Raw genomic sequence first — 24,284 nt, 5'->3', positions numbered from 1 at the left:
TTTAAACTTTTACTCTAGAAAGAGGTATGAGGTCAGGCCTTTGCCTGTTTTAGACCTAAACTGGGTTGATTTTGGAGTTCTCTACCGAGACTGATTACATAAAGATTCTTACAATACCATGAAAAACAAAATGTTTTAGGTTCTGTTCCTTTAAATATATGTTTATGTAAAATCACGTCATTAAGCTCCGCCTCCATCACAGTCCGGGATAATGCCTACTTTTCTGGGAGTCTGGGAGCCTCCCGGAAATTCCGGGAGAGTAGACAAGTATGTTCCATAATATATATGTTCTATATGCATGCGCACTGGTGATTTCCCTGCGTAGTCCCTCCATCTGTGCTTCGTTCCTCTGTCCTAGCTCTGAATGTAACAGAAAAGATCCCCAGAAGCATATCTAAGACTCGACTCAGCAGCCTATTAGGAGCGTTTTCAAGGGAAAAAAATGCAGGTGACCCAGCCCCAGATGATCTACTGCCCCCCCAGCCCATCTTGCCCCTACTTAACGGGGCAAATCCCGTAGCGCTTTACACTTGGGATGCACCATTGTAACGACCAGGATTGTTGGACAGGTGAATCCTTTAAGATCGCATTGTTTCATTTTATTTAATATGACAATATACAGCCACAATACATAACGATAAAAAAATGGTAAAAAAATGCATATAGGAATGTAATAAACACCAAAAAAATTATAAAATATATACAAGAATAGAATAAAATAAAATGAAAAATAAAACAGTGCAGCACTGCAGATCCCTTGTGTTGCCTTATAAATAAATGATGATTATAATAATAGTAATGGCCCATTTGACAAATTTCATCAAGTCAGATGATCCGGCTAAACAGACATTTTGTTGTAGATTTTTTAAAGATTCTAAAATTGAAAAATGGAGTGTTGCCCATAGCAACCAATCAGATTCTAACTATCAATCATTTACCTAGTACATTCTAGAACACGGTAGCTAGAGTCTGATTGGTTGCTACAGGCAACACCGCCACTGTTACTTTTTAGAAGCTTTGGTAAATCCTATCCCTGTGTACTTAAACACAGCAACCCTGGTTAACTGACCAACAACAGGACAAGTGAAAAGAAACTTTTGCGATACATTAACATATTATTTATTTTTGTACTTATCCTGGTTAGACTAAAATGATGACGGCATCAACGATCAATCCTGCATTCTAACGGCGTTGCTCCAAATGGCCGTTGTTTATGACTTTTATAAACGTTAATTATTGTAAAGGTTATACATTTTGCAAAAAGTAGATGTGTGAGACCGGATGGAGAACAGGAAAACATGTATTGGGTATTTAATTCCTATTTAAAATACTGCATCCCGTAATTGGGAGCATGCTCTCACAAGATTCACACAGCAGCTGGATGCATCGTTACCAACTGTTTCTAATTACCAGTTGATGTTCGTATCCATATTGACCAACTGTGCGATATAACGTCTCTTATTTGTATATAAAATGCTACTGTCATGATTTGTTTTTCTTCTTTGGGTTTTTCAAGTTAATATATAGAAAAGATGAGTATATGCAATAAAACAATTGCATGTTTAGTGAATGTTATTGATGAGGGCTGCACTTCACCAAGGAGCTCTGCCTAGGTTGCCTTGTTTATGGGGCTATGGTTAGATGCATCTGTGCAGCAACGTGTCCCTGGAAATTAATTTAAAACTATGTGGATGGAAAATAGACAGTTCTGCAGTTATGGCAACAAACATCAGGGTCCTCTTCCAGCGCAGCTGTTAAAGTTCCGCTCCTTCATACAACAATGGACACGGCTGGAAACAGGGGCTTGCTGACAATTTGTAAATTAGCAGGGGGGAGACTCAGCTCAGCAGCCTGTTAGGAAAATGTAAAAAATTTTAAAGGGTAAAAAAATGCTTGCAATCAATTCCAAGGTAGAGCACTATGGAACTGGCCCGTGTGGCAAATACCCCTTTGCACCCCAGCCAAGCGGCAGAATGGCTGATTGTGACCAGATAACACTATGCAACATTGCTCAATGACCGCCTTTGCCTAAGCACCCCAGTTTGCCTTAATTCTAGAATAGTAAAATATATAGAGGACCAACAACCAGGAAAGAAAAAAATATTCTTTTTAATTACCCATATAAGTGTTTTATGTTTCTTTTTTACTATTCCCTGTGATTTGCACAGTTGCAATTGATTCATAAATATTCTCCAAAATAAACCAGCAGGGTAGAAGCCATTGTGTTGTACTATAAACTTAAATCAAGGCGGTTCGTTAACGGCAAAGGGTTGTTTTTAACAGAATAAAAGTTGATGTTTGTTATTTCCATGTTTGTAACACACTTTACAAGTATTAGGCAAACTAGCTAAGGCTGACAGTCGCGCACAGTGGATGCCCCCTGTGGCTTTATTTTGCAATAAATGTTGCAAGAACGTAAAACACCCAACAAAGAATTGTCGGGAGAAGCTTTTTAAACAATGTTAAATCTGACTTTTTTTGCATAGATAAAGGTTCCTTTAAGGGCTTGTCCACTGGGGCTGTTTTGGTTATACGTGTTCACAGAAGTAACACAAGGTGAGTTTACCATGCCCACCCCACGTTTTGTGGTTTAGATGGTTCCAAGGAACAAATTGTCATTGATTACACCCACTGGCGCCGTTTGCCCAAACCAGAGACTCAACGACTGACAACTGCACCCCAATGTGATGTCCCCATTTTCTGAAGGGTAATCGCTGCCACCACCAGTCTCCGTTCACCAACACCTGGAACTGCTCAATGGCTGAATACTTCCTGGCCATGTATTGTGAAGCGGGACTTCTGGGTAGCTGGCAGAGCTTTGATTCAGAACCGAGAGCCAAGTGGAGGATTATACTGTGACCTTTAATCTGCTGGTCACGGATACACAGCTGTGAAGGGATAAGCATCATTACAAGTATCATCTAATAGGAATTGCCAAATGAATATAGCAGCTTACATGTACTATTAGCCCTCCCTTTATACTATTGTTTTTACACAGGTCTGAGAGTTGAGTAGTCCCCAGCCCTTCCATTTAATTTAGACTGTCCCATACTCTGTTCATAAGGCTTGGTACTGGAGATGCTCAGGTTCGGTCTCCCGAGGACCGAATATACCCGAACCTTCGCGGTTTTTCGGATTTGAAAATGAGACAAAACGTCATTGTGACGTCGTCGGATTTTACGAGTTTTGGATTCCTTTTTAAGGTCCAACATAATGGTGGGTGGGAGGGAGGGCAGACCCCCATTTTTCTTTTCTGCCACTGCTGTGTACCACTGTGTCCTAGATGTGCTAGGAACCGCGGTGTGTTTGTGTCATTGCTCTGTCGCTTACCATCCAGCCAGGTCGCTGCAGTATTTGGCCGAAAGTGTATGGAAATAATATTGACTGCAAATGACTTGAAATGAGTGTTATTGTGGTTAATAATAATGTAGGAACAAAAAAAAAAGAGCAAAATTATGTGATTTTAGCATATTTTAGGACTTTTTCTAAAAAATCCAAAACCAAAACACACGAGGGCGGTTTTGCCAAAATCAAAACACGAAGCTAATCCAGATCCAAAACCAAAACCAGTTCACGGGGGTCAGTGAGCATCTCTACTTGGTACACACTATACAAAATTTCTCCCGATGTGATATCCTTAACGATTTTACCAACCATTAAAAAAAAAATAGTCCCGATTCCTGTGTACACACTAAACACATTTCACACGATTTACCTTCAGATCTGTGCTCTTCATCTGTCATAACCATGGGCTGAAAAGATTGTGACTCTGCTCATTCCATAGAGATCTATGGACACTGCTGGTTGTGAGTGCGTACACACTGCAGGATTGGAACAACATCGTTCCATCATTGAATGAGATTTTTAGTCTGCTTTAAAAATAAAATGAAACAATATAATGCGCTTTGGAATAATACACTAATGAGATATCGAGGCCAAAGGTCGTTAATCATTTGATTGGCCCCATAATTGGCTGAATACACTGTAGTATTATACAATGTAGTGTGTACCCAGCCTAAGGGTCAGCCCAAACATTTTGCATTGGCTATAGAGGAATGGGGCAGGGTTCTGGTCTAATGAGCATGTCCTGGGGCGGGCTATTGAGCGTTCGCTCCTTAACCCAATCACAGCATGTAATAAAACAAATGCATTGAAAATAAATGTTTCTCCTATGCCCGCAAATGCACAACATGCCATCTCTAATGCATATTACATGTAAACATAAGACAAAACACTGCATTGAAGTCATCAGCTCACTAGGAGCTAGGGATATCCCTGAAGCATGAGGAGCTAATGACTAATGAATTGATAGGCTACATTATCATAAATATTGGTTCCACCAACAACATGTCTGCGTCCACTTTGTGTAGGTTATGGGTACGCTTTAAAACTCACAGGTCACGAAACAACACTCACCTAGGTGATGTGTGTTTGACAAAGTGTTAATCACAGACCACCCACCTGGTCGGTCTAGCAATTATTAAAATACCCTGTTTATAGCACATACTTACTATTAATTCCCAAATTCTAACACCGCCAGGGTTTGTTTCAAGAGTTGTAGTATTACAGGAAACTTTGGTTAGTCCCTAAACTATCTCAAAGTAGAATTACAATTTTAAATCAACCAGAGTTATTAGTAACCAAATAATACCCTGTTTTTCACTTATCTACCGCAATGTATGACCAAGCTTAATTAGCACATGAATTTCTTAAACCCACAGAGACTGACCTTATAATATGAGCACAGTGGCCTTGTGGTTAGCACATCTGCCTCACAGCACTGGGGTCATGAGTTCGATTCCCAACCATGGCCTTATCTGTGTGGAGTTTGTATGTTCTCCCTGTGTTTGCGTGGGTTTCCTCCGGGTGCTCCGGTTTCCTCCCACACTCCAAAAACATACTGGAAGGTTAATTGGCTGAAATCAAATTGACTCTAGTCTCTCCCTCTCTGTCTGTCTGTCTGTGTGTGAGTGTGTGTCTATAGTAGGGAATTTAGACTGTAAGCTCCAATGGGGCAGGGACTGATGTGAATGAGTTCTCTGTACAGCGCTGCGGAATTAGTGGCGCTATATAAATAAATGATGATGATGATGATGATGATATGAGAAAATGCTCACAATGCTTAATGTATAAAATAAATAAGATAAAAAATACAACAGACAGTAATATAAAATTATGCAAGCCAGTTTCTTCCAAAAAATTAAAAAATAAAATTAAAAAGGAGATGTACAGAAAAAGAAAATAAACATATGCAAATTTCCTATCTGTTACCAGAGGACACAGGAATATGGACCTATTCCCCAACAAGACTCCTGGAATATAACAATATTTGACAAAACACAGTGACCCTATAAACCTGATCCTTCAACTCACCCCTCTTTTCCTGTGAGGTAAATAGGAGATGGCTGTGTGTATGCTAACAGGGTTTTATGACAGCCTTTTAAAACTTCAACTGCACACACAATTCCGTGTGAATTCTTAAAAAATTACATATTCCTTGGCATGTCCATCATAGATCAGTGTTGGCTAACCCGTGACACTCCAGGTGTTGTAAAACTACAAATCCCAGCATACCCTTCCAGCAATAAGCTGCTATATATTGGCAAAGCATGCTGGGACTTGTAGTTTCACAATACCTGGAGTGTCACAGGTTAGCCAACACTCTCATAGATCATACAGATTAACACACAGCTACATATGAAATATGGCAGTATTAGGTATATCATACTTGCCAACTCTCCCGGAATGTCCGGGAGACTCCCGCATTTTGTGAGAGTCTCCCGGACTCCCGGGCGAGTGTGGCAATCTCCCGAATTCTGCCCACTTCACTAGGAAGTGCCCCACTTCCTAGTGAAGTGGGCAGAATTAGATCCCAAACGCCGCGATTCCCGGTGAATCGCGGCGTTTGGCCCCGCCCCCGCTGTCAAATGACGCAATTTGCGTCATGACGTCACAGGGGGCGGGGCCGAAATGACGCGATTTCGGCCACCCCGCCCCTTCACGCCCCCCTCCACTGGCTGGCTCCCGGAAGGGAGCTGAAGAAAGTAGGTAAGTATGAGGTATATTATTAGGGCAATATCTTCGCTAAGAAGTTAGTATTTAATTTCGACACGTGTTAAGGGCCTATCTTCACTGATTATACATACATGCCGTCTTCGATGGCAGTATGAATTATGAACATTATTTCTTTGATGTACTCCCTTTCCTATTTATATAGTATATGCTAGAGTATCTCACTTGGAACTTCAAAAGGACTTTACATCTGCTAACCCCTGTGGAGTTTGTGTCATCAACATCAGCTCCGGAGCTGTGATGCAGCCATCCAGTCTAGCTGACTATAGCACACAGCTTGCTTGACACCTCCTTGCTAAGTAACATGAAGGACACCTTCACCTATCAGTGGCGCACGCAGGGGGGGTTTCTGGGTCTCGGAGCTGCTTTCTGGGAAACGGAGCTGCTGCGCATACGCGGGCGCATGCTCAGCAGCTCTCGCGTGTTTTTTTTTTGGGGGGGGAACCCCCTGACAATCCTGCGTGCGCCCCTGCCTTTAACATCCAGCTTACATGAAGCAGGGAAAACGGTGTTCCCCTTTCACTTCAATGGTGCAAGGACTGACGGGATTCTTTGATTTAGAATGTTGTGGTTTGGTGGTCAGAAAATCACAGTGTTCCGACCGAAACTCCCTTCTGACGCTGCCCTTCACATCAAAAGATTCAGCACAGGCAACAGCGATAGTAAATTATGTTAGTTGCATTAGTAGAACCTAAATTTGACCAAATTTTAATATCAGAGGCTCAGGGCCCTCACAGTCGTCTTTGATAATACCCACGTTAAAGCTTCTACAAATTATAAATGCTAATGCTGTTTTTTGCAGCTCTTTTATTGCTGGTTGAGTTCGCTGGCGTCGCAGGTTTGAGGAGATACAGTGTAAAGTTTAATTCGCTTGGCGTCTCTTATTAAGAACTGCCAACGGTTGCCATGGTGATGCTGGTGGTACAGGCTTGAGGCCTGCTTCTTAACAGCTGTGAAATCAGACACTGTGACACAGTGATTTTAATGTCTCATATGGGGACGGTGTGCGTTCCCCAGCCCGGAATGACCGACCTATGTGCGGGTGTCTCTGTATTTATCTGTGGGAAATTCTCTCATGGGCATCATTTTTGGACCTTAAAGAAATAGAAAAATAGTCTGTATGCTAAGATGGTATACCAACTATTTAAACATTGAAGACCATAATGAAAAATGCATTTTAAAGTGCGACAATTTTTTGAACCTACACTGAGCTAATTATAAGTGCATTCCATGGCGTGCGCAGTTTTGTCTCTGTTTTAGTCTGGTAACAAGTAAATAAGCAATCAGTTTTCTTATTATGGCATAAAAGCATGCCTGCCTACTCTCCCGGAATTCCCGGGAGGCTCCCGAATTTCAGGGAGTCCTCCCGGACTCCCAGAAGAGTAGGCAAAACTCCCGAAATTTGGCGAAATTCACGGGAGTGAATGGAGGGGGCGGGGCTTAATTGCGTCATTAAGCTTCGCCCCCGGGGGAGAAATCTTAAAAGTGGGCATGTATGCATAAAAGCATGTTCACATTAGATAACTGATAAATATATTATATTATAATCAAGATTGATTGTCAGCCACTGATTGATTGTTAGTGTTCAAAACAGAGCACAGCCCCTTTTAGCACAGTCTACTGTATATCGCCCTTCCCTGGTGGCCAAGTATGGGTTATATTGCTTAGAACCTGGTGGGCAGATGTGCCCCGCAAAGCCCAGTCCTTAGATGCCAGTGTCCATTTTTTTTGCACTATAAATTTTAGTCACTGGTTGCCTTAAATTCCTGGGAACTGAAACTTGAGTTTAAGTTCCAGTTCCCCTTAAGCCAAATGTACAATATAAAGAACGTTCCTTGGTGGGTGGTGGTATTACTTACTTCTGTCCACCCTCACTTGTTGGGCTCTATTTCAAATACTTTATTAATTTCTGGCACCCACTAGGGGGTATATTTACTAAACTGTGCTATAACTATCACATTTTCTTATGTATCCTAAATTTCTAATGTTGCTAGTTAAATTAGTTGTCTAGAAATTAAAGATTTAAAATCTTAATATTGTAAGAGCTACTATTGACTTGACAATCTGCTGTTCAGTGCAACCAAACGAAGTGCATTCTCCTAAGCAAACTCCATTTTCAGCACTATAATATTTAGAATGATCAGCATAGAAGAAACAGCTGTAATATTTGCAATATACACTGCAGGGCTATAGTTCTGTAGTAGAAGTACAGGGGTAGATGGATCTACTGTACAGCGCTGTGGAATTAGTGGAGCTATATAAATAAAATGATGATGATATTCCCACTTACAGCTGCAGTTACTCCAGGTTCACATAATTTATACAATTTTTAGCGCCTGAACCTTGTGTTTTTTTGTATTCACTAAACTGCGGGTGTGAAAAAGTGGAGATGTTGCCTGTAGCAACCAATCAGATTTTAGCTGTCATTTTGAAGAATGTACTAAATAAATGATAACTAGAATCTGATTGGTTGCTATAGGCAACATCTCCACTTTTTCAAACCCGCAGTTTAGTAAATATACCCCCTGGAGTAGAGCTGAAGTGGCCATTTATACTGTTTGTAAGGGTCTATATTAAGCTCTGTAATATCATTGGGCTGTATTATGTGGACTATATAGCCAACCTTACATATGAACGTGTCTATACTAAATCACTGTTTAAAAAATTGCTGTAAGTTGAAACAGCTGATGAATGGGTTCCGTACAAGAAATTTAAATAGACTGTCGTGTGAAATTGATTTTATGATCATCTCTTAACTATTATATATATGTATAGCTTGCTAGGTTACAGGTGCAACATAGCTGCATAATGTGATAGATAGCATTTCAAATTCACATTACTAAAAAGCGCTGAGTTTGTGTTTTGCCAGCATCCCCCCTTGTAACAGGTTACCAGTAATGATGTCATCGTATTAGACTCTCATCACTCTCCCAGACGACAGAGAACACAGAGCTGTAAATCTCTTTTCTCTTATTGTAGTTTCTGTTAATTCCCATAAAGAATTAGCATTGCGTTATTAAGGCTGGGCTGGCATTCATCTCTGGGTTATACGCATGGAAAGTTACCAGCTGCTTCTTGCAGGGTGCACCAAATGCCTCTATATTCTTTTAACATAGAAAAAAAAATAATAATTATGTTTTGTATAGTCGAGCTTCGCCATTTATGTGTAAGGATTGTTACTCCATGTTAGTGTTGGTGGTTTCAGTTTCCCTTTCGCGTTAAAATTAGTGCTTTTAAAATATTTTATTTTCAAACACTATTTAAAAAATATTTCTAAATGAGAAAAAATATTTTACTACTGACTCCCACATTTGCAAACCGGCTTATCATGCGCGAACCGGGTTGACCATAGTCGAAAATATTCATGGTCGAACTTCTTAGACTTTCGCCAATTTTTTTTTTTTTTAAATTGATCAAACATTTGAGTCATTCTGCCAATTGTTTAGTCGATTCAAACCATCGATCCCTGAGGTTCGAGAATATGTGAGACTGTTGGATCACGGTCAAGCTTAATGGCTGCAATGTGTATGATTTTGTAACACTTTTCCAAAGCGAATGCTGAACCTTGGTCTTATATGCAGACTTCTAGATGTTAGGCCTAGTAATGTTCACTTTTTGAATAAGGAAAATTGTTAAAAATGCTCTTAAATGTAGCCATTTAAGCTGAAGGCAGTATTTTATAGTTGAACATTTTTAAGAAACTTGAATGTAAACCGTGGACCTCAGGCTAAAATCTCAAATGTGAGCCACAAGCTCAAATTCTTGACTGAACTGAGAATAATTTGAGGCCTTCAAACTGGCGGAATTTTAATTCCGTACCGGTACAAATGATTTGAGCATGTTTTGTCTTTGCTGATCGCTTTTTGTGCAGATCATGAGGGACATTTATGAAAGTAGTTATAAATTGTATTGTAATTTGCAATATGGTGATCAGTGGAGTGATTATCTATAAAGCAGGGGGCACTTTCATTTTCTGCTCCCTATGCTCCTTGGTGAAACACAGGACACGGTTTAGCAGACAAAGTGGTTGAGCTAATCAGCAGGACAACTCCGAAAAGCCAAAGGCAATTGCACAGAAAAGGTGAGCACTTGTCCTATGCTTGTCCTGACTCGGTGTATAACAAACTTGCCAACTCTTTGAACCATGGGGTCCTAGTGGCAAGTGTGAGGGAGTGGGATGACATCATTTCCGTCATCATAGCCCCCCCCTTCTTCACCATGGTGCAATTTGCATCTTCAGGCCCCTGAACACTGCTGTGAATTGCGTTCTCACGCAGTGGAGGCGGGGCCTTATGATGCAGATTACATCATCAAGGCTCCGCCCACCTCACAGGAAACAGAAGCGGGATATTGGAGGGTGACTACTCCTTCCTGAGTTTTGCAGGACCCCCCGAAATTCAAGAGTATCTTGGACATTCTGGCAGAGTAGGCAAGCATGGCGTAACACAAGCGCAAGGTGCTTTACAGGCGTCTTTTATTAAAATGCTCAGTGCAGTTTTTAATAAAGTATGACATTTTTGCACACGTATTTCCTCCTGGTCTATTTTTTGCCACAGGTTTTCCGTGCAAACGTTTTTACCACCGTTATAATATACAAGTTAACCCGTGCATGATACTCATGCATTCTAGTCAAATCAAGCTACTTAAGGTGTTAAAAAGGTTCTTGTCATCTTCATCGCCACACACACACGCCGCTAGGCTTTTATATATTAGATAATGCAAAGAATTTAGTAGGTCAGTGTAGTATATAACTCCGCCCAGCAGGTGGCGCTGCAGCTTGAGCACTCTGTCACCCGGTAGTTTTTTACACACACACACACACACTAACACAGCATGTGTGTTCATGAGGTAAAATTACCTCACAAAAATGAGTTTGAGCTCTCAACTCGTAAATTTAGCCCTTACTACCCCTCCCACAGGGGGAAGCGGGGATGATGGAAGTTAACTGACTTCACTATTATAATTTTTTTGTAAAATAATGTCAGTATACCAAATTTCAGGTCAATTGGATGAGCCCTTTCTGAAAAAATAGTTTTTTCCATACACACTAACACACGCCGCTAGGCTTTTATATATTAGAAGATAATGCTAAGAATTTAGTAGGTCAGTGTAGTATATAACTCCGCCCAGCAGGTGGCGCTGCAGCTTGAGCACTCTGTCACCCGGTAGTTTTTTCCACAAACACACACACACACTAACACACGCCGCTAGGCTTTTATATATTAGATGACCACATTTTTGGTGCCATTACATACGGCAAATTCATGTAAACACAAGTTGACCAAGCCAAGTTCACACTAAGCAACGATTATGAAGCAGTGTGATTTGCAGACCCTACACGGCATGCCTAAATGTTTACTATGCAGAAAATATTTATTTCCTACACCACCTGCAACTTGAACCAAAAACGTGTCACCCTGTGACGAGTTTGGGAATGTAGATTAGCACAGTGATCCATTCCAATAAGAAAGTAAATAAAAAACGAACACAAGTTGTACACGTTTCCTATACCATGTCTGACCTAAGTGAAGAGAAGAATCATAAAATCTATAATGACGTTTTTGGTAAGCCTGAGAGCACTTTTTTTTTTTTTTTTACCTATATAGCATTTTGTATTCATAAATGACCGAATAGAGGTCCCTCACTGTTCGAATTGGCCTTGAGTGTGTTCTGTCCTAAGTGGCGCTTATTAGATCTGCGTATAACTGAAGGATGACATAAAACATTGGAGCTAGGTAAATTCACGATTCCCGGGACATAATTATTAAATATGACCTGGACCCCTGTGTTTAGTCAGAGGGAGCTAGGTTTACATTGTAAATGAAACACACACAGAGTCAGCCGAACAATGATGGAAATGACTGTTCAATAATCTGAGGTAAAAAAAAAAAAAAAAAGGAGTATAAACTGAGAGAAAATTAATGAGGTGAATAAAATCGACACACACATTATCACCTGCACTGAGACCGTTCACAAGCAGTGTCTACATTTATATAAATATGCTGAATTAATCATCGACGTTTCGTCAAGCCTGTGAAGTGTATTGACGTTTCTGTGGCTCTGCAGTGAAACGGGGAATAGTGAGAGGAGTAGAGGGCAGGCAAATGTCACAGTAATTTGGTATTAATGGTTGTGGCTCTTTTTTCATAATTTATTATGGTTTTTTCTTTGCTTTGTTTTTTTTGCAGTGTGTCAAATTTTACCGAAAGGGGTGGTCTCTGTCCTGGGACCCTCGGCCAGCCCAGCGTCTGCATCCACCGTCAGCCATATTTGTGGAGAGAAGGAGGTAAGGACACCTCTGAGAAATCTACAATATTATGTCCGCAAACATGCTTATAGGTCAATTGTAGGGTCACAAAATTAACCCTAATGTGTCTGTGTTAGGGAATTTAGACTGTAAGCTTCAATGGGCAGGGACTGATGTGAATGACATAAATTCTCTGTACAAGTAGAAAGGCAGCTCTTTTACTGGCCATAGCAGCGTGCTGGGGGATTTTTCTCATACTTCCTACTTTTGAGATCCCCCCTCTGGTGGGTGGGGGATCTCAGTAACAGGCTCTGGGGGCGTGACCACTGAAAATGTGTCATTAGGCCCCGCCCCTCTGCAAAATTACATGCTTTTCGGCCTATTGCAGCAGGAGGCGGGGCAAAGATGACGCGATTCTCTGCGAAGATTTGATATATATTGTATTGAAAAACACATCTTTTGGGGGTCCCCAAACAATGGCACCATGACAGTTGGCAGTCAACTAATAAATGTTGAGTGCCGTTGGCTTATTGTTGCCTTATATCTTGCATGCTACTTTCTCCTCTACATGAAATAGCTACATTAAATATTTACATATATCACATTTTCATGTACTTTTAAGAAATTAGAATATTGAAAATAAACCTATATTCTAGGGAAATAGAGTTCTCTTTCTTATTGTAAGTCTAGTAAAGGAAGCAGTAAGGATCAGATAAGATTAGATTCCATTATATAGTGATTTGCAAACTTATCTATAAATATTTGTCCGTGAGTGGCAGAGTGGTTAGCATTGCTGCTTCACATTACTGGGGTCATGGGTTCAGTTTCAACCAGGGGCCCTGTCTGTGTGAAGTTTGTATGTTCTCCCAGTGTTTACATGGGTTTCATCAATGTGTTCTGGTTTTCTCGCACACCCTAAAAACATACTGGTACATTACTGTACCATACTGGTTCATTGGCTGCCCTGGAGACATTTTTTTTTCCAGAAATTGCAGCGATAGGGGATTTTTATAGCCACGAGAAGCAGCCGTAAAAACAAACAAACAGCCTTATCATTGGAGAAAGGAGCTTATTTATCAACAGGACACTTTCTCCGGGAATAATGCTTTTTTGGAATGTTTGAGGGCTATAAGCTCCAATGGAGCAGAGGCAGATATAAATGATTAAATATCCTCTGTAAAGCCTTGTATAATATATCTGGCTATATAGATAATAAATAATGTTAGAAGTTGCTTTTTTTATTGCATAAATACGAAGTTTAAAGTGAGAATAATGGCCACAAAAACGGAGCCCACAGTTAATGTCAGTGTTTGACAGATAAGATGTATGTCCCAGGTTACATGGAATTTGCTGATCACAGTTGTATTTACGTTCCCAGACAACGTCGTCCATAGGTAATACAAACATCTGCCCATATTAGAATAATGTCGAAAACCAAAGATAGACAACTTGCGACTAGGACTGTTATGTAATTACAGGGTGAGGGTCCGAGCTTTCCAGCCAAAGCCTGATGCAGGCTTGGCGAACTTAGTCTATTGATCTCCAGCTGTTGTGGAACTACAAATCCCAGCAGACACTGCCAGCTAGACTCTACTGCAGACTTAGTTACTCTCTAGCTGTTGTAAAACCACAAGTCCTAATGGCTGGCCGAGCATGCTGGGACTTGTAGTTCCTTAGTAGTGAGGAGGAGGGGGGGGGGCAAAGATTAATCAAAACTGGGAGATGCTGACAAGAGTTTTGTTTTGTTTTTCAAATGTATTTTTAAAGTGTGCTCATCTTCTACCAACCTTTTTGATTAAATAATTCAAGAGAACTATATTTCATTCCAGCAGTATATTCAATGATAACCTTTTTTCTTTTAATTACTGCCCTATTTATATCCTTTAGCACTTCCCTTAGGATGTAGATTATGCAAATGAGAATGTTAGAAATCTGATTTTTTTTATGCTGTCTAATACAATTATATATGTATTTTTTTTCTTATAATATGCAACCCCCAAAAAAATGATCTCCGTCCAGATATGAAAAACTAATATAAAATTCCCTTGGGCAAACAAAGACATTAAAAACGTATTTGTGGTGGAAGCGACGCTATGGTCTGGTCATAGAGGTGCAAACTACCCAAGATTTGGTAGTGAATGCAACATAGTATCGTACTGAAGTAACGTATTACTTTGATGTTGTTGTTATGTTACATTATATTATATTATCGCTAATATAATGTATAACTTCCAATTGAACGGTGATAAAATGGCAAAAGTGAGATGTAGTTATAGCATAATGGGCATTTTACTCTGTATGTGTAAACTTTGCACCTGTAGTTTATGAATAGAGCTGGAACGATGGAGGTGAGCTCATTCTGTTGGTTGGGGTAAGACTGGGAACAGTAAGGACCAAATCCTGGCACAGAATGTGCAAAATGTTGCTGATAAATGTGGAGTGAGGTGAATATTTTGTGGAACAGTTTTCAAAATGTCAGAGAGAGGCCAATGCAGACTTAGACAGCTGTGTTTCTCCAGCTGTCGTGGAACTACAAATCCCAGCAGATAGGGGGTATATTTACTAAACTGCGGGTTTCAAAAAGTGGAGATGTTGCCTATAGCAACCAATCACATTCTAGCTGTCATTTTGTAGAATGTACTAAATAAATGATAACTAGAATCTGATTGGTTGCTATAAGCAACATCTCCACTTTTTCAAACCCGCAGTTTAGAGAATATACCCCATGGTCTTTTCATAACTTCCTGCATTCACTTGATTGGCTAATCGCCTGTCAGCCCTGTCTATTTAAAGCACCTGCCTCCCTACTAAGGTGCCAGATCTTCAGGTCTCCTTACCTGTTAGGACGTCTCCTCCTCTAGCTCCTGGTTATTGCTTCTATCTCGTTATTCGTTGGATTCAGCAACCACGCTGCAGAACGTTGCACATCCCCTCTGATCCTGCTCCAGGGCTTCCAGGTCATCAGGACCTCAACGCTTCATCATCCTGCAGCCTATTTCTTTTGTGCATACCTGACTCACCTTCTCTGTGGTCTAGATGCTGCTGTCTCTCTGCAGATAGTTGTGTCTCTCTTCTGATCTTACTCCAGGGCCATCCTGTTCACCAGAACCTCGGTGCAGCAGCACTCCATAGACTATTGTTCTCTCTTGTTATCTAGAACTACCACCTACCTATTGGACAAGGCTAATAGACGTAGCCATATCTGTGGCCAAGAGTAATGTGCATAGTCATATCTAGTGCCAACACTAATGTGATGTGCTTGGAGAGAACCCTCTCTGCTCTCTCTCCTGGACCGGTACACTTAAACTTGCCCCTGTTCCTCACTGGTGAAAGTGTCTATACTGCGTGTGGAAGTCGGCTGCGTCCAGGTGTTTGTGATCACCGCTGTTTGTGGAGTCCGCTAAGGTTGGGGCATTCGCTGGGGTGGTCCCTGCCTTGTCTCAGGTGGCATCCTGCAGATACAATTTAAAAGTGTTTTTATCATTTAAAAAATGTTTTTTGGCGTGGTGTCATCCATGCGGCCCGGCCTGCAACCAGCAGCCCTCACTCCCTCTGCTACCTGACACATTCGGTGAGGTCACTAAGACTAGTTAGTGAATGAAGTAACTTACCCTCCTGCGCCGCACGATAACCACATTGGTGAAGATGGAAATAGAAGTAGTTTTCTCTTCCCGGTACTTCTGTTTCTGTCCTCACTGGGTCCTACATTCTACACAGACGCAAGGGAAGGCGAACAACGGTCTGGTCATCCATCAGAAAAGGAAGTTCACTTTAGGGGGCCCTGGAATAGCTCTGGGTTCCCTCAATTACTCTGTAATCTCACCCAACCCCAGTAAACGGGGTTGGGTCGGACTACTAATGCGCATATAGCTGATTAGTGTCCGAGAGAATAGGAGAGAGAGCATAAGGTCCCAGAATGCCAAATAGCTGCACAGAGGTCCGGGGGGAACAGAGAAGGTCCCTCCAAGATCAGTTGTAACCTCGATCAAAAGTGGGAGCTATAAATCAGGGTAATAATTGATGTCAATTTACCACTCTCCTGGGGAATTTGGAGGCCAAGTCAACACCATGAACTCTTTATCATGTTCCTCAAACTATTCCTGAATAATTTTTGCAGTGTGGCAGGGCACATTATCCTGCTGACAGAGGCCACTGCCATCAGGGAATACCGTTGCCATGAAGGGGTGTACTTGGTCTGCAACAATGTTTAGGTAGGTGGTACGTGTCAAAGTAATATCCACATGAATGCCAGGATACGTTTACCAGCAGAACATTGCCCAGAGAATCTGGGCAATGTTCTGTTCCGGGCTAGCCATCTTCCCATAGTGCCATCTCTTCCCCAGCTAAACGACGCACACGCACCCGGCCGTCCGCATGAAGAAAAAGAAACTGTGATTCATCAGACCAGACCACCTTGTTCCATTGCTCCATGGTCCTGTTCTGGTGCTCACGTGCCCATTGTAGGCGCTTTCGGCGGTGGACAGTGATTAGCATGGGTACTCTGACCGGTCTGTGGCTACGCAGCAAGCTGCGATGCACTGTGTGTATTGACACCTTTCTATCAGAGCCAGCATTAACCTTTTCAGCAATTTGTGCAACAGCAGCTCTTCTGTAGGATTGGACCAGAGAGGCTTAGCCTTCGCTCCCCATGCTCATCAGTGAGCCTTGGGCGCCCATGACCAGTGGTGCATGCAGGGGGGGTTTCTGGTTCTCCAGAAACCCCTCCCCTTCGCGAACCAACGGAACTGTACAGCAGCCGCGGCGCTGTCAAAGAAGCATCCGCGGCAGTGCTGTATTGTAGTATAATACAGCACTGCCACGGATGCTGCTTCACAGTGCCGCGGCTGCTGTAGAATTCAGACTCGCCGAAATGGAGCTGCTGCGTTCGCCCCTGATGACCCTGTCGCCGGTTCACCAGTTGTCCTTCCTTGGACCAGTTTTGGTAGCTACTATCCACTGCGTACCGAGAACACCCCACAAGACCTGCCGTTTCGGAGATGCTCCGACCCAGTTGTCTAGCCATCACAATCTGGCCCTTGTCAAAGTCGCTCAGATCTTTTACGCTTGCCAATTTTTCCTGCATCCAACACATCAACTTCAAGAACTGACTGTTCACTTACTGCCTAATATATCCCACCCCCTGGACAGCTGCCATTGTAACGAGATAATCAATGTTATTCCCTTCACTTGTCAGCGGTTTTAATGTTGTGGCTGATGAGTGTATTTTTCTATAGACCCACAATACGGAAAAGGAAAGAAAAACAATTATTTAGTACATGGATTTAGAGGAAAAAGCCCGTGGCATGACCAAGTGACATTTCCACACAGACAAAAATAATAGAACATTACTTTACTGGAGAAGATTTTAATGTACGACGGTATCTCTGAGAATTTCAACATATTTTTTTGAACTTTTTCTGCGACAACTAAAGAATAAGCTTAACCTGAGAAATGATCTTGTCGGGATACTGTGCTTTGGTCTTGTGTTTTACAGATGACAGTTGGTCGATGTCATAACGTAATAAACTATAGTATTATATATTATTGTACTATCTATTCATGCACACCATATATTGGCCGGCGGCCGGCTCCACAGGCGGATTTTACATTGAGGTCAACAAATCTAGCTGACAGCCGTCTCCGTACCTTGATTTTCGAGGTTGACTGTTGAAGAAAAGATATGTTTTGTAAAATAAACGGGGCACTTATCACAAAGAACATTTATGTGGCCAGTCCTCAGCTTCTCCCTTTCCTGGAAGCTTGTAATTGTCTGTCGTCCCTGGTGGTGGTCAATCGATGGATATAACGAGCTACACTACATTTATCCAATTTACATATGTGTGCAGTTACAAGCACATTACTTTTATTGCCCCTGGGTTTCTAGGAAAGAAAGTGCTGATTGCATTATAGTTCTAATTTGCTATATTGCGCAGTTTTCCTGTACGTTGTTTTTTTTATATATATATTTTTTATGCTTTTAGATCGTTACATTACTTGGGGTTTGTATGACAATTTGACCAGCCGTGAACCTGACTGTTTATTGTTCTCTAATTGCATACTCCATACAGTAATCTTGTTTTTTTTAACTCCTTATGGATCATTTATAAAAGTCCGCAACGCAGACCTCTAGGCTTGTGCCCCTGTTTTTTTGTTTTTTTAAATTCTGTTACCTTTTCGAAATACGTATTGAGGAGAAGGCTGGGACACCACATTCTGAGGATCAAAAGTACTGTTTCATGCAAACATCACACATATGGAACAAAGAGATATACTACAGTACATTAATTAAGGCAGCGTTTAAAAGTAAATAGGATTATTAAAAAAGTAATTATTGCTTTCCTTTCCAGCAGAAGAGAGGCAGTCAAATGAGGCAGAGGAAATTCACTGTGCCCATACATAGCAGAACGGACACATCAACTAACAGTCTCTCCAGGCACAGAAGATAATTACTCAGCCGGCAGATCAGTGGCAGAATAAGGGATGCCGGAATATTTAAATAAAGCAGTGAAATGTTATTAAAATAGAAGTAAAACAATTTTGTTTAAAAAAAATGAAAGTTTAGAATTTATTTCTTTAAGATTAATGTTTTCCCTCTTGCCGCCTCCACCTTACTGGACTTCTAAGCAGGATCTTCTGACCTGGAGGGATCTATCACAACAGGTACTTGTTAATTATACGGGCACCACTGAAGCTCACCGCTGCTTCTTCCACTTGAACCGCTGTTTCTAAATCTCGCACTTAGTGGCTAAAGTCGGTCAATAAGTCATCACGTCCGCCGGGCAGTAGGAGATTTGAAAACAGCGGTTGGATGTAGCGGCGCAGCGCTGGTGAGCTACAGTGGTGCCCGTATATTTAACAAGTGCCAAAACAAACAAACTTAAGTCATTTAGTTTAATATAAGTTACAATAAAATCCCACATCATTTTATATAGTCTAATTATATATTATATATAATGTTGTTGATGTGTGTGTGTGCGTTTTTGCATAATTTATTTAAAATATTCTGCAACTGAAATACTATTTTTTTTAATCTCCAAAAAGAATTATACTAATATAATCATAATCATAATAATATAAATATAATATGTACAAATGCTGTACATATACTTTATTATGTTGGTCTCCTTACGGGGAGGCATGGTTTAACCACAAGAGACCTTATGGTCGCGACCTCAAGCAGAGATCTAGCCATCGCCATAGTCAAGAGTGACCCTCCTTTTGGGAACCGCCCACTAATGTCAAAATGCTCCTAAAGGGGAAGTTGTTGTTGGTGAATGACCCAACGACTTAAGTCGCACATAGGCTGCTGTGACTAGTTCTACCCATCCTACACAAATGAAGCCGTGTAGCCTATATAAATACCTGGAATAATGTATTTAATATAGGGCCAGCCTGGGGGCACATGTCCCTAGCCCGTCTCTGGTGACTGGTATAAATTAGCCCCAGATACTATTACTGTGGTACCTCTTCTGGCCATGGGTGGCAGTGTAGAGCCCACTATTTTACCAACAGCTGAACATAGAACACTGTGGTTTGTAGATTGATCTAAGGTTCTATTTATTTACACCATGCAATTATTATGTATGTTTAACATTTATACATTAGTATGTGTATGATATGTAAGTTTTGCTTATAATAAAAATGTTATACGGCAGGTCTTTTTTTTTTTAACAAAAGGAAATGGTGGAATGTCTCATAATTACTTTTATATTTCTTCCTCCTACAGATCCCTCACATAAAGGTGGGCCCGGAGGAAGCGCCCAAGCTGCAGTACCTGCGGTTTGCCTCCGTCAGTCTGTTCCCAAGCAATGAAGATATTAGCCTGGCTGTGTCACACATACTGAAGTCCTTCCACAACCCGTCGACCAGCCTTATTTGTGCCAAGGCAGAGTGTAAGCAGCCTGTTCTGTCATCATCATCGTCTTACATACATCATGTCTCTGTGTAACATCTACTGATGGGCTCCTCTGCTCTGTCCATGTGCAGGAGAATCATCCGTTATTCTCTGATTGGGTTCTGGTAGCGAAGATAGGAATGTCTCTTTATTTCACCCTTACGTCTTAAGACAGTGATCTACGTCCTTATTGTACTTTATTGTGAGTTTAGAGTTAAAAATGTTTGTGCTACATTACAGTTATTAATTGTTTGACTATAATGTGTGCTTATACCAGTAAAGGGGTTAACTTTGTTCCCTCAAAGCGCTGGGGCCATGGGTTCGATTCCGACAGGGTCCTATCCCTGTGAAATGTGTAAGTTCTCTATGGGTTTTCCCTGGGTCCTTAGGTTTCCTGATGCAGTCCAAAACACATACTGGTAGGTTAATTGGCTTCCCACAGGCAACCAAAGTGGGGTTACGGATACGTCGATTCCGCCACCACAACTTCAGACCAGACATTCCGTATGAACTGCTTAAAACTGAAAATATAACTGTTGCATGACCTTTTTTAGCATTATAAGAGTCTTTGCACTGGGTCTTCTTTTCAGGAAAGTGTGATTTGGATAATGTTGAAAGGCAAGAAAAGTTTGTCTGTTAAATGTAATTTTTTATATGGAGATTTTTGGTCAGGTCAAGGTTGTAACTTCTATCGCCTCCTTAAAAGGAATCTTGAAGGCAGCAATCCCATGGACAATTGTGTTTTTATTAGTATAAATCCCTGTGCAGGCTATAAGAAGAATGTTGGTACTTACCATTTGTTATTTTTCTTCAGAATGCTGTTAGTGATTTATGATTCTGGGTTACCATGGCAACCACAGTCACACAGCGCACTATGTAGTGGCTTTGGAGCACCCCTCTGAGCTCTGTCTGCACTGTGACATCCTCCTTCTCTGCCCTCTGCCATCACATGACATGCTGAGAGCTGTGAGCCTGTGTCTGTCTAGCAGACTGACCGTGTCTGTGTCTGGCAGCCATTTTTTTGTTTGTCAATCAGAGATATTTTGAAATGATGAGATAATGATTTTTAGGAGGATAGCTAAGAAAAATGTATGCTTAAAATGTATTTTGCATGCTATTTAAAGAAAAACAAAATGTCTACGTGGGATTGCTGCTTTGGTTAAGATATTTTGTTCCCCTTAAATTTGAGTATTTTTATAATGGGGAACTAAAAAATACTAGACAGAAATGTGTTTGCACTCTTCAAGTTACATAGCTAGTTATTCTGAAAAAAAGCAATAGGTCCAAGTTCAGCTAAATGTATTTATTTTAATGTGCCCTTTAAAGAAAACTGAAATTCAATCTTTAAAAATAAATTGAACACATCTTATTTTTTAATCTTAATAATTATGAACCATTGACTTATGCTAAGTGCCAGTGGGGTAATCTCATTGGACCTCAAAGGCCTTGAAACTGAGTGACATCTACGGTTTAAACCAACAATTGGCCAACAGTTGATCTCAAAGTAGTTCTGAGCTAAGTAACGGACCCAAAAATGGCCAAAATAATTTATGTTTCGCTAAAAACTTCCAGCATGCTAGTTGATCAATCCCTTTGCTGACAGTTGTCCTCTTTAAATTGCTACTTGATGCTAGAACAGTACAAGGAAGTAGTGGTTTGACCTGCAGTCTCCTAGTTAACAGAGAGGGACTGTACAGAATGGTTAATTTGCACACAGCGGCCATGGCAATTGGTTTGCAGTAAATTTTAAAGCGAAATAACTGCCATGCTGTATTTGCGTTTTTGTCCTATATTAGTCACTGTCTAAGAGCTGCAGAATGTAGCTCTAACTGTTTGTGTTGAAGGGTAATAAATACTCCAGTACACTTTACTTTTCTCATCAAAGCTTCATTGTAATGTCAGGACGCGGCTGAACAGTGAATGCATTTTACCTTTGTGTTTCCTATATAAACATTTCAATTTGGGCTTTTTTTTTTTAGTTTTCCTTTAACCTACTTACAGAAACCCAGTAGACACTGTTCCTTTTTTTTTGTATTGCACATAATCATCCTGTCTCTCAGCAGTTTGTGAGCTGTGGAAATGCGTCTGCTGTGAAACTCGTGTGCTTTGTGTCAAGTGAAATTAAAGTCAGATGCTAAGGATGAAATTAAAATAGAATTCTGCTGTTCTGCAGAGCTGCCCCGTTATGTACACGATTCCCTTTGTTACTCTGTCGGCAAACACACCTTCTTTTCCTAATCCATATATATATCTTTATTCTCCTCGTTTAAAGGCTCGCACACATGGGCATTATTTTAAAGCATTTAGTGTGTTCCCAAAGCCTATTAAACACACTTTGACTTTGATAGACCACAAAATAATTTAAGAGAGTGGTCCTGTACTTGCAATTTCCGACTTTGTATTATTGTTAACGTTGCTTCCTGTTTTCAATAATGTTAATGCTAAATAAGGTACAATGTGGTTCGATGTGAATCATCATCATTGTCATTTATATAGCGCCAGCAAATTCCGTAGCGCTTTACAATTGGAGACGAACACCGTAATAAAACAATACTGGCTAATACAGAGAGGTGTGAAGGCCTTGCCCGCAAGCTTACAATCTATAGGGATGCTCATTAACGGCCTTATTTAAAGCTGAACGCATTTGGCTCTCACAGTGTAGGCGCAAAGAAAGCGCACTTACTTGTGCATGTTGACCCGCACGTATCTCGAGACGCGAACATTTGACGAATGACAAGTGTGTATTCTTACGCCTAACCATAGCGCACTGCGGCGCAGCGGTATTAGTAATGAATGTGAAAGTCGTTTGTTCCATTAAAAATGTATATATAGAAACACCTCCATGTCCATTGTTTACCCTTTCAAAAAATTAAACGGGAGTCATTCTTTCCGGCAGTCGTCCAAATGGAAATGACAAACCAGTAATGTACATAGACGGCCACGACTTGATATGATAGAATCGGAAGTACTGTCAGTTCAGCTTGCTATGCAATTAACCAATCACAATTGGCCATCATCCTCATGGCGTGTCTGTGTTCGAGAACTCCGCTACCTCCAAAGAGGCGTATCTGGGTCTAATCATATCCTATCTCCAGAGGGTGAGCTACACGTTGGGGAGCGGGCCCTGACTGTAGTTAGCTGCACCTGTTCTGCGTCTCCTCTCCAATTCGTATCTATAATCACGCCATAAAAATGTACATATGCTCAACTCTAGATGAGGAAATGCAAAGTGCATTATGCTGCAGGGAGTAATTGGTGCACATTAATAAACGCACTACTACTGCTCTGTTACAGTGAGGACGAGGCACAAGATTTTGTTTGCACGGTTAAATAAATGCCACCTGTGTACGTTCAATTTATTTTAAAATTTTGGGGTTGGATTTTTTTTTTTACTTTTTCGTAAAAAGGTATTGGGGACCAATGGGGTGGCAAAATAGCCATTTATGGGCCCAAATTTTATTAATTATACTAGCCCCAGAGGTCAGAAGTGACCCAGTGCTCTTCAGTTTGGTAGCCTTTAGGAACGAGGGCCACTGATGGGGCTGCTTTCGCCCCAGCAGTGGGAACCCAGTCTCTCTGTTATGGAGAGTCCAGTATCCAGTATTAAGTTTTGGTTTTTTTTTTGCTCTTTTCCTTGGAGGGACGAGGAGAAGTGTTCCTCTCTGCTGTCATTTACAGTAAACATGATTATTTCTTTGCAGAGGGAAAGAGAGAAAAATGAAGGCTGCAGTTACATTTTCTGAACTGATTATAGTGTTAGCTCAGCCTCGGGCTTTGCAAGCCATTCTCTGATACAATGTTACACTTAGAAAGGCAAGTGAATGGATTATAATGCAAAAATAAATCTGTACAACGTTATGAATTAAGATTGAAGAATGATTTTGATATGCTCTTAACTCTGTAACCCTATCAACCTCATTCGATATTTCTTAATGCTAAAATTATTTCCCCTAATTAAAATCATTATGCTGATTATTACACCTCAATAGTAAAACTCCTGATGCTTGAAATAATACTTCTGTCTGAAATCGCTGGCTTAACCCTCAGAAACACACTGTAGTTGCCGTCTGA

General features: G+C 40.9%; 1 protein-coding gene across 1 annotated transcript in view; it reads left to right on the top strand.

Annotated features, from left to right (window-relative positions):
• The window catches only part of GRIK5 (glutamate ionotropic receptor kainate type subunit 5), a 188,088-nt gene that overhangs the window by 109,243 nt on the left and 54,561 nt on the right, over window positions 1-24,284 (top strand). The window contains exons 4-5 of the mRNA XM_075191084.1: window positions 12,261-12,358; window positions 20,046-20,211. Of these exons, the coding sequence (XP_075047185.1) occupies window positions 12,261-12,358; window positions 20,046-20,211 (264 nt within the window). The remainder of the gene's footprint in view (window positions 1-12,260; window positions 12,359-20,045; window positions 20,212-24,284) is intronic.

Source organism: Mixophyes fleayi, chromosome 11 (assembly GCF_038048845.1).
Source record: "Mixophyes fleayi isolate aMixFle1 chromosome 11, aMixFle1.hap1, whole genome shotgun sequence".
NCBI classification, from domain to species: domain Eukaryota; kingdom Metazoa; phylum Chordata; class Amphibia; order Anura; family Limnodynastidae; genus Mixophyes; species Mixophyes fleayi.
This window is presented reverse-complemented; position numbering and strand designations above follow the sequence as displayed.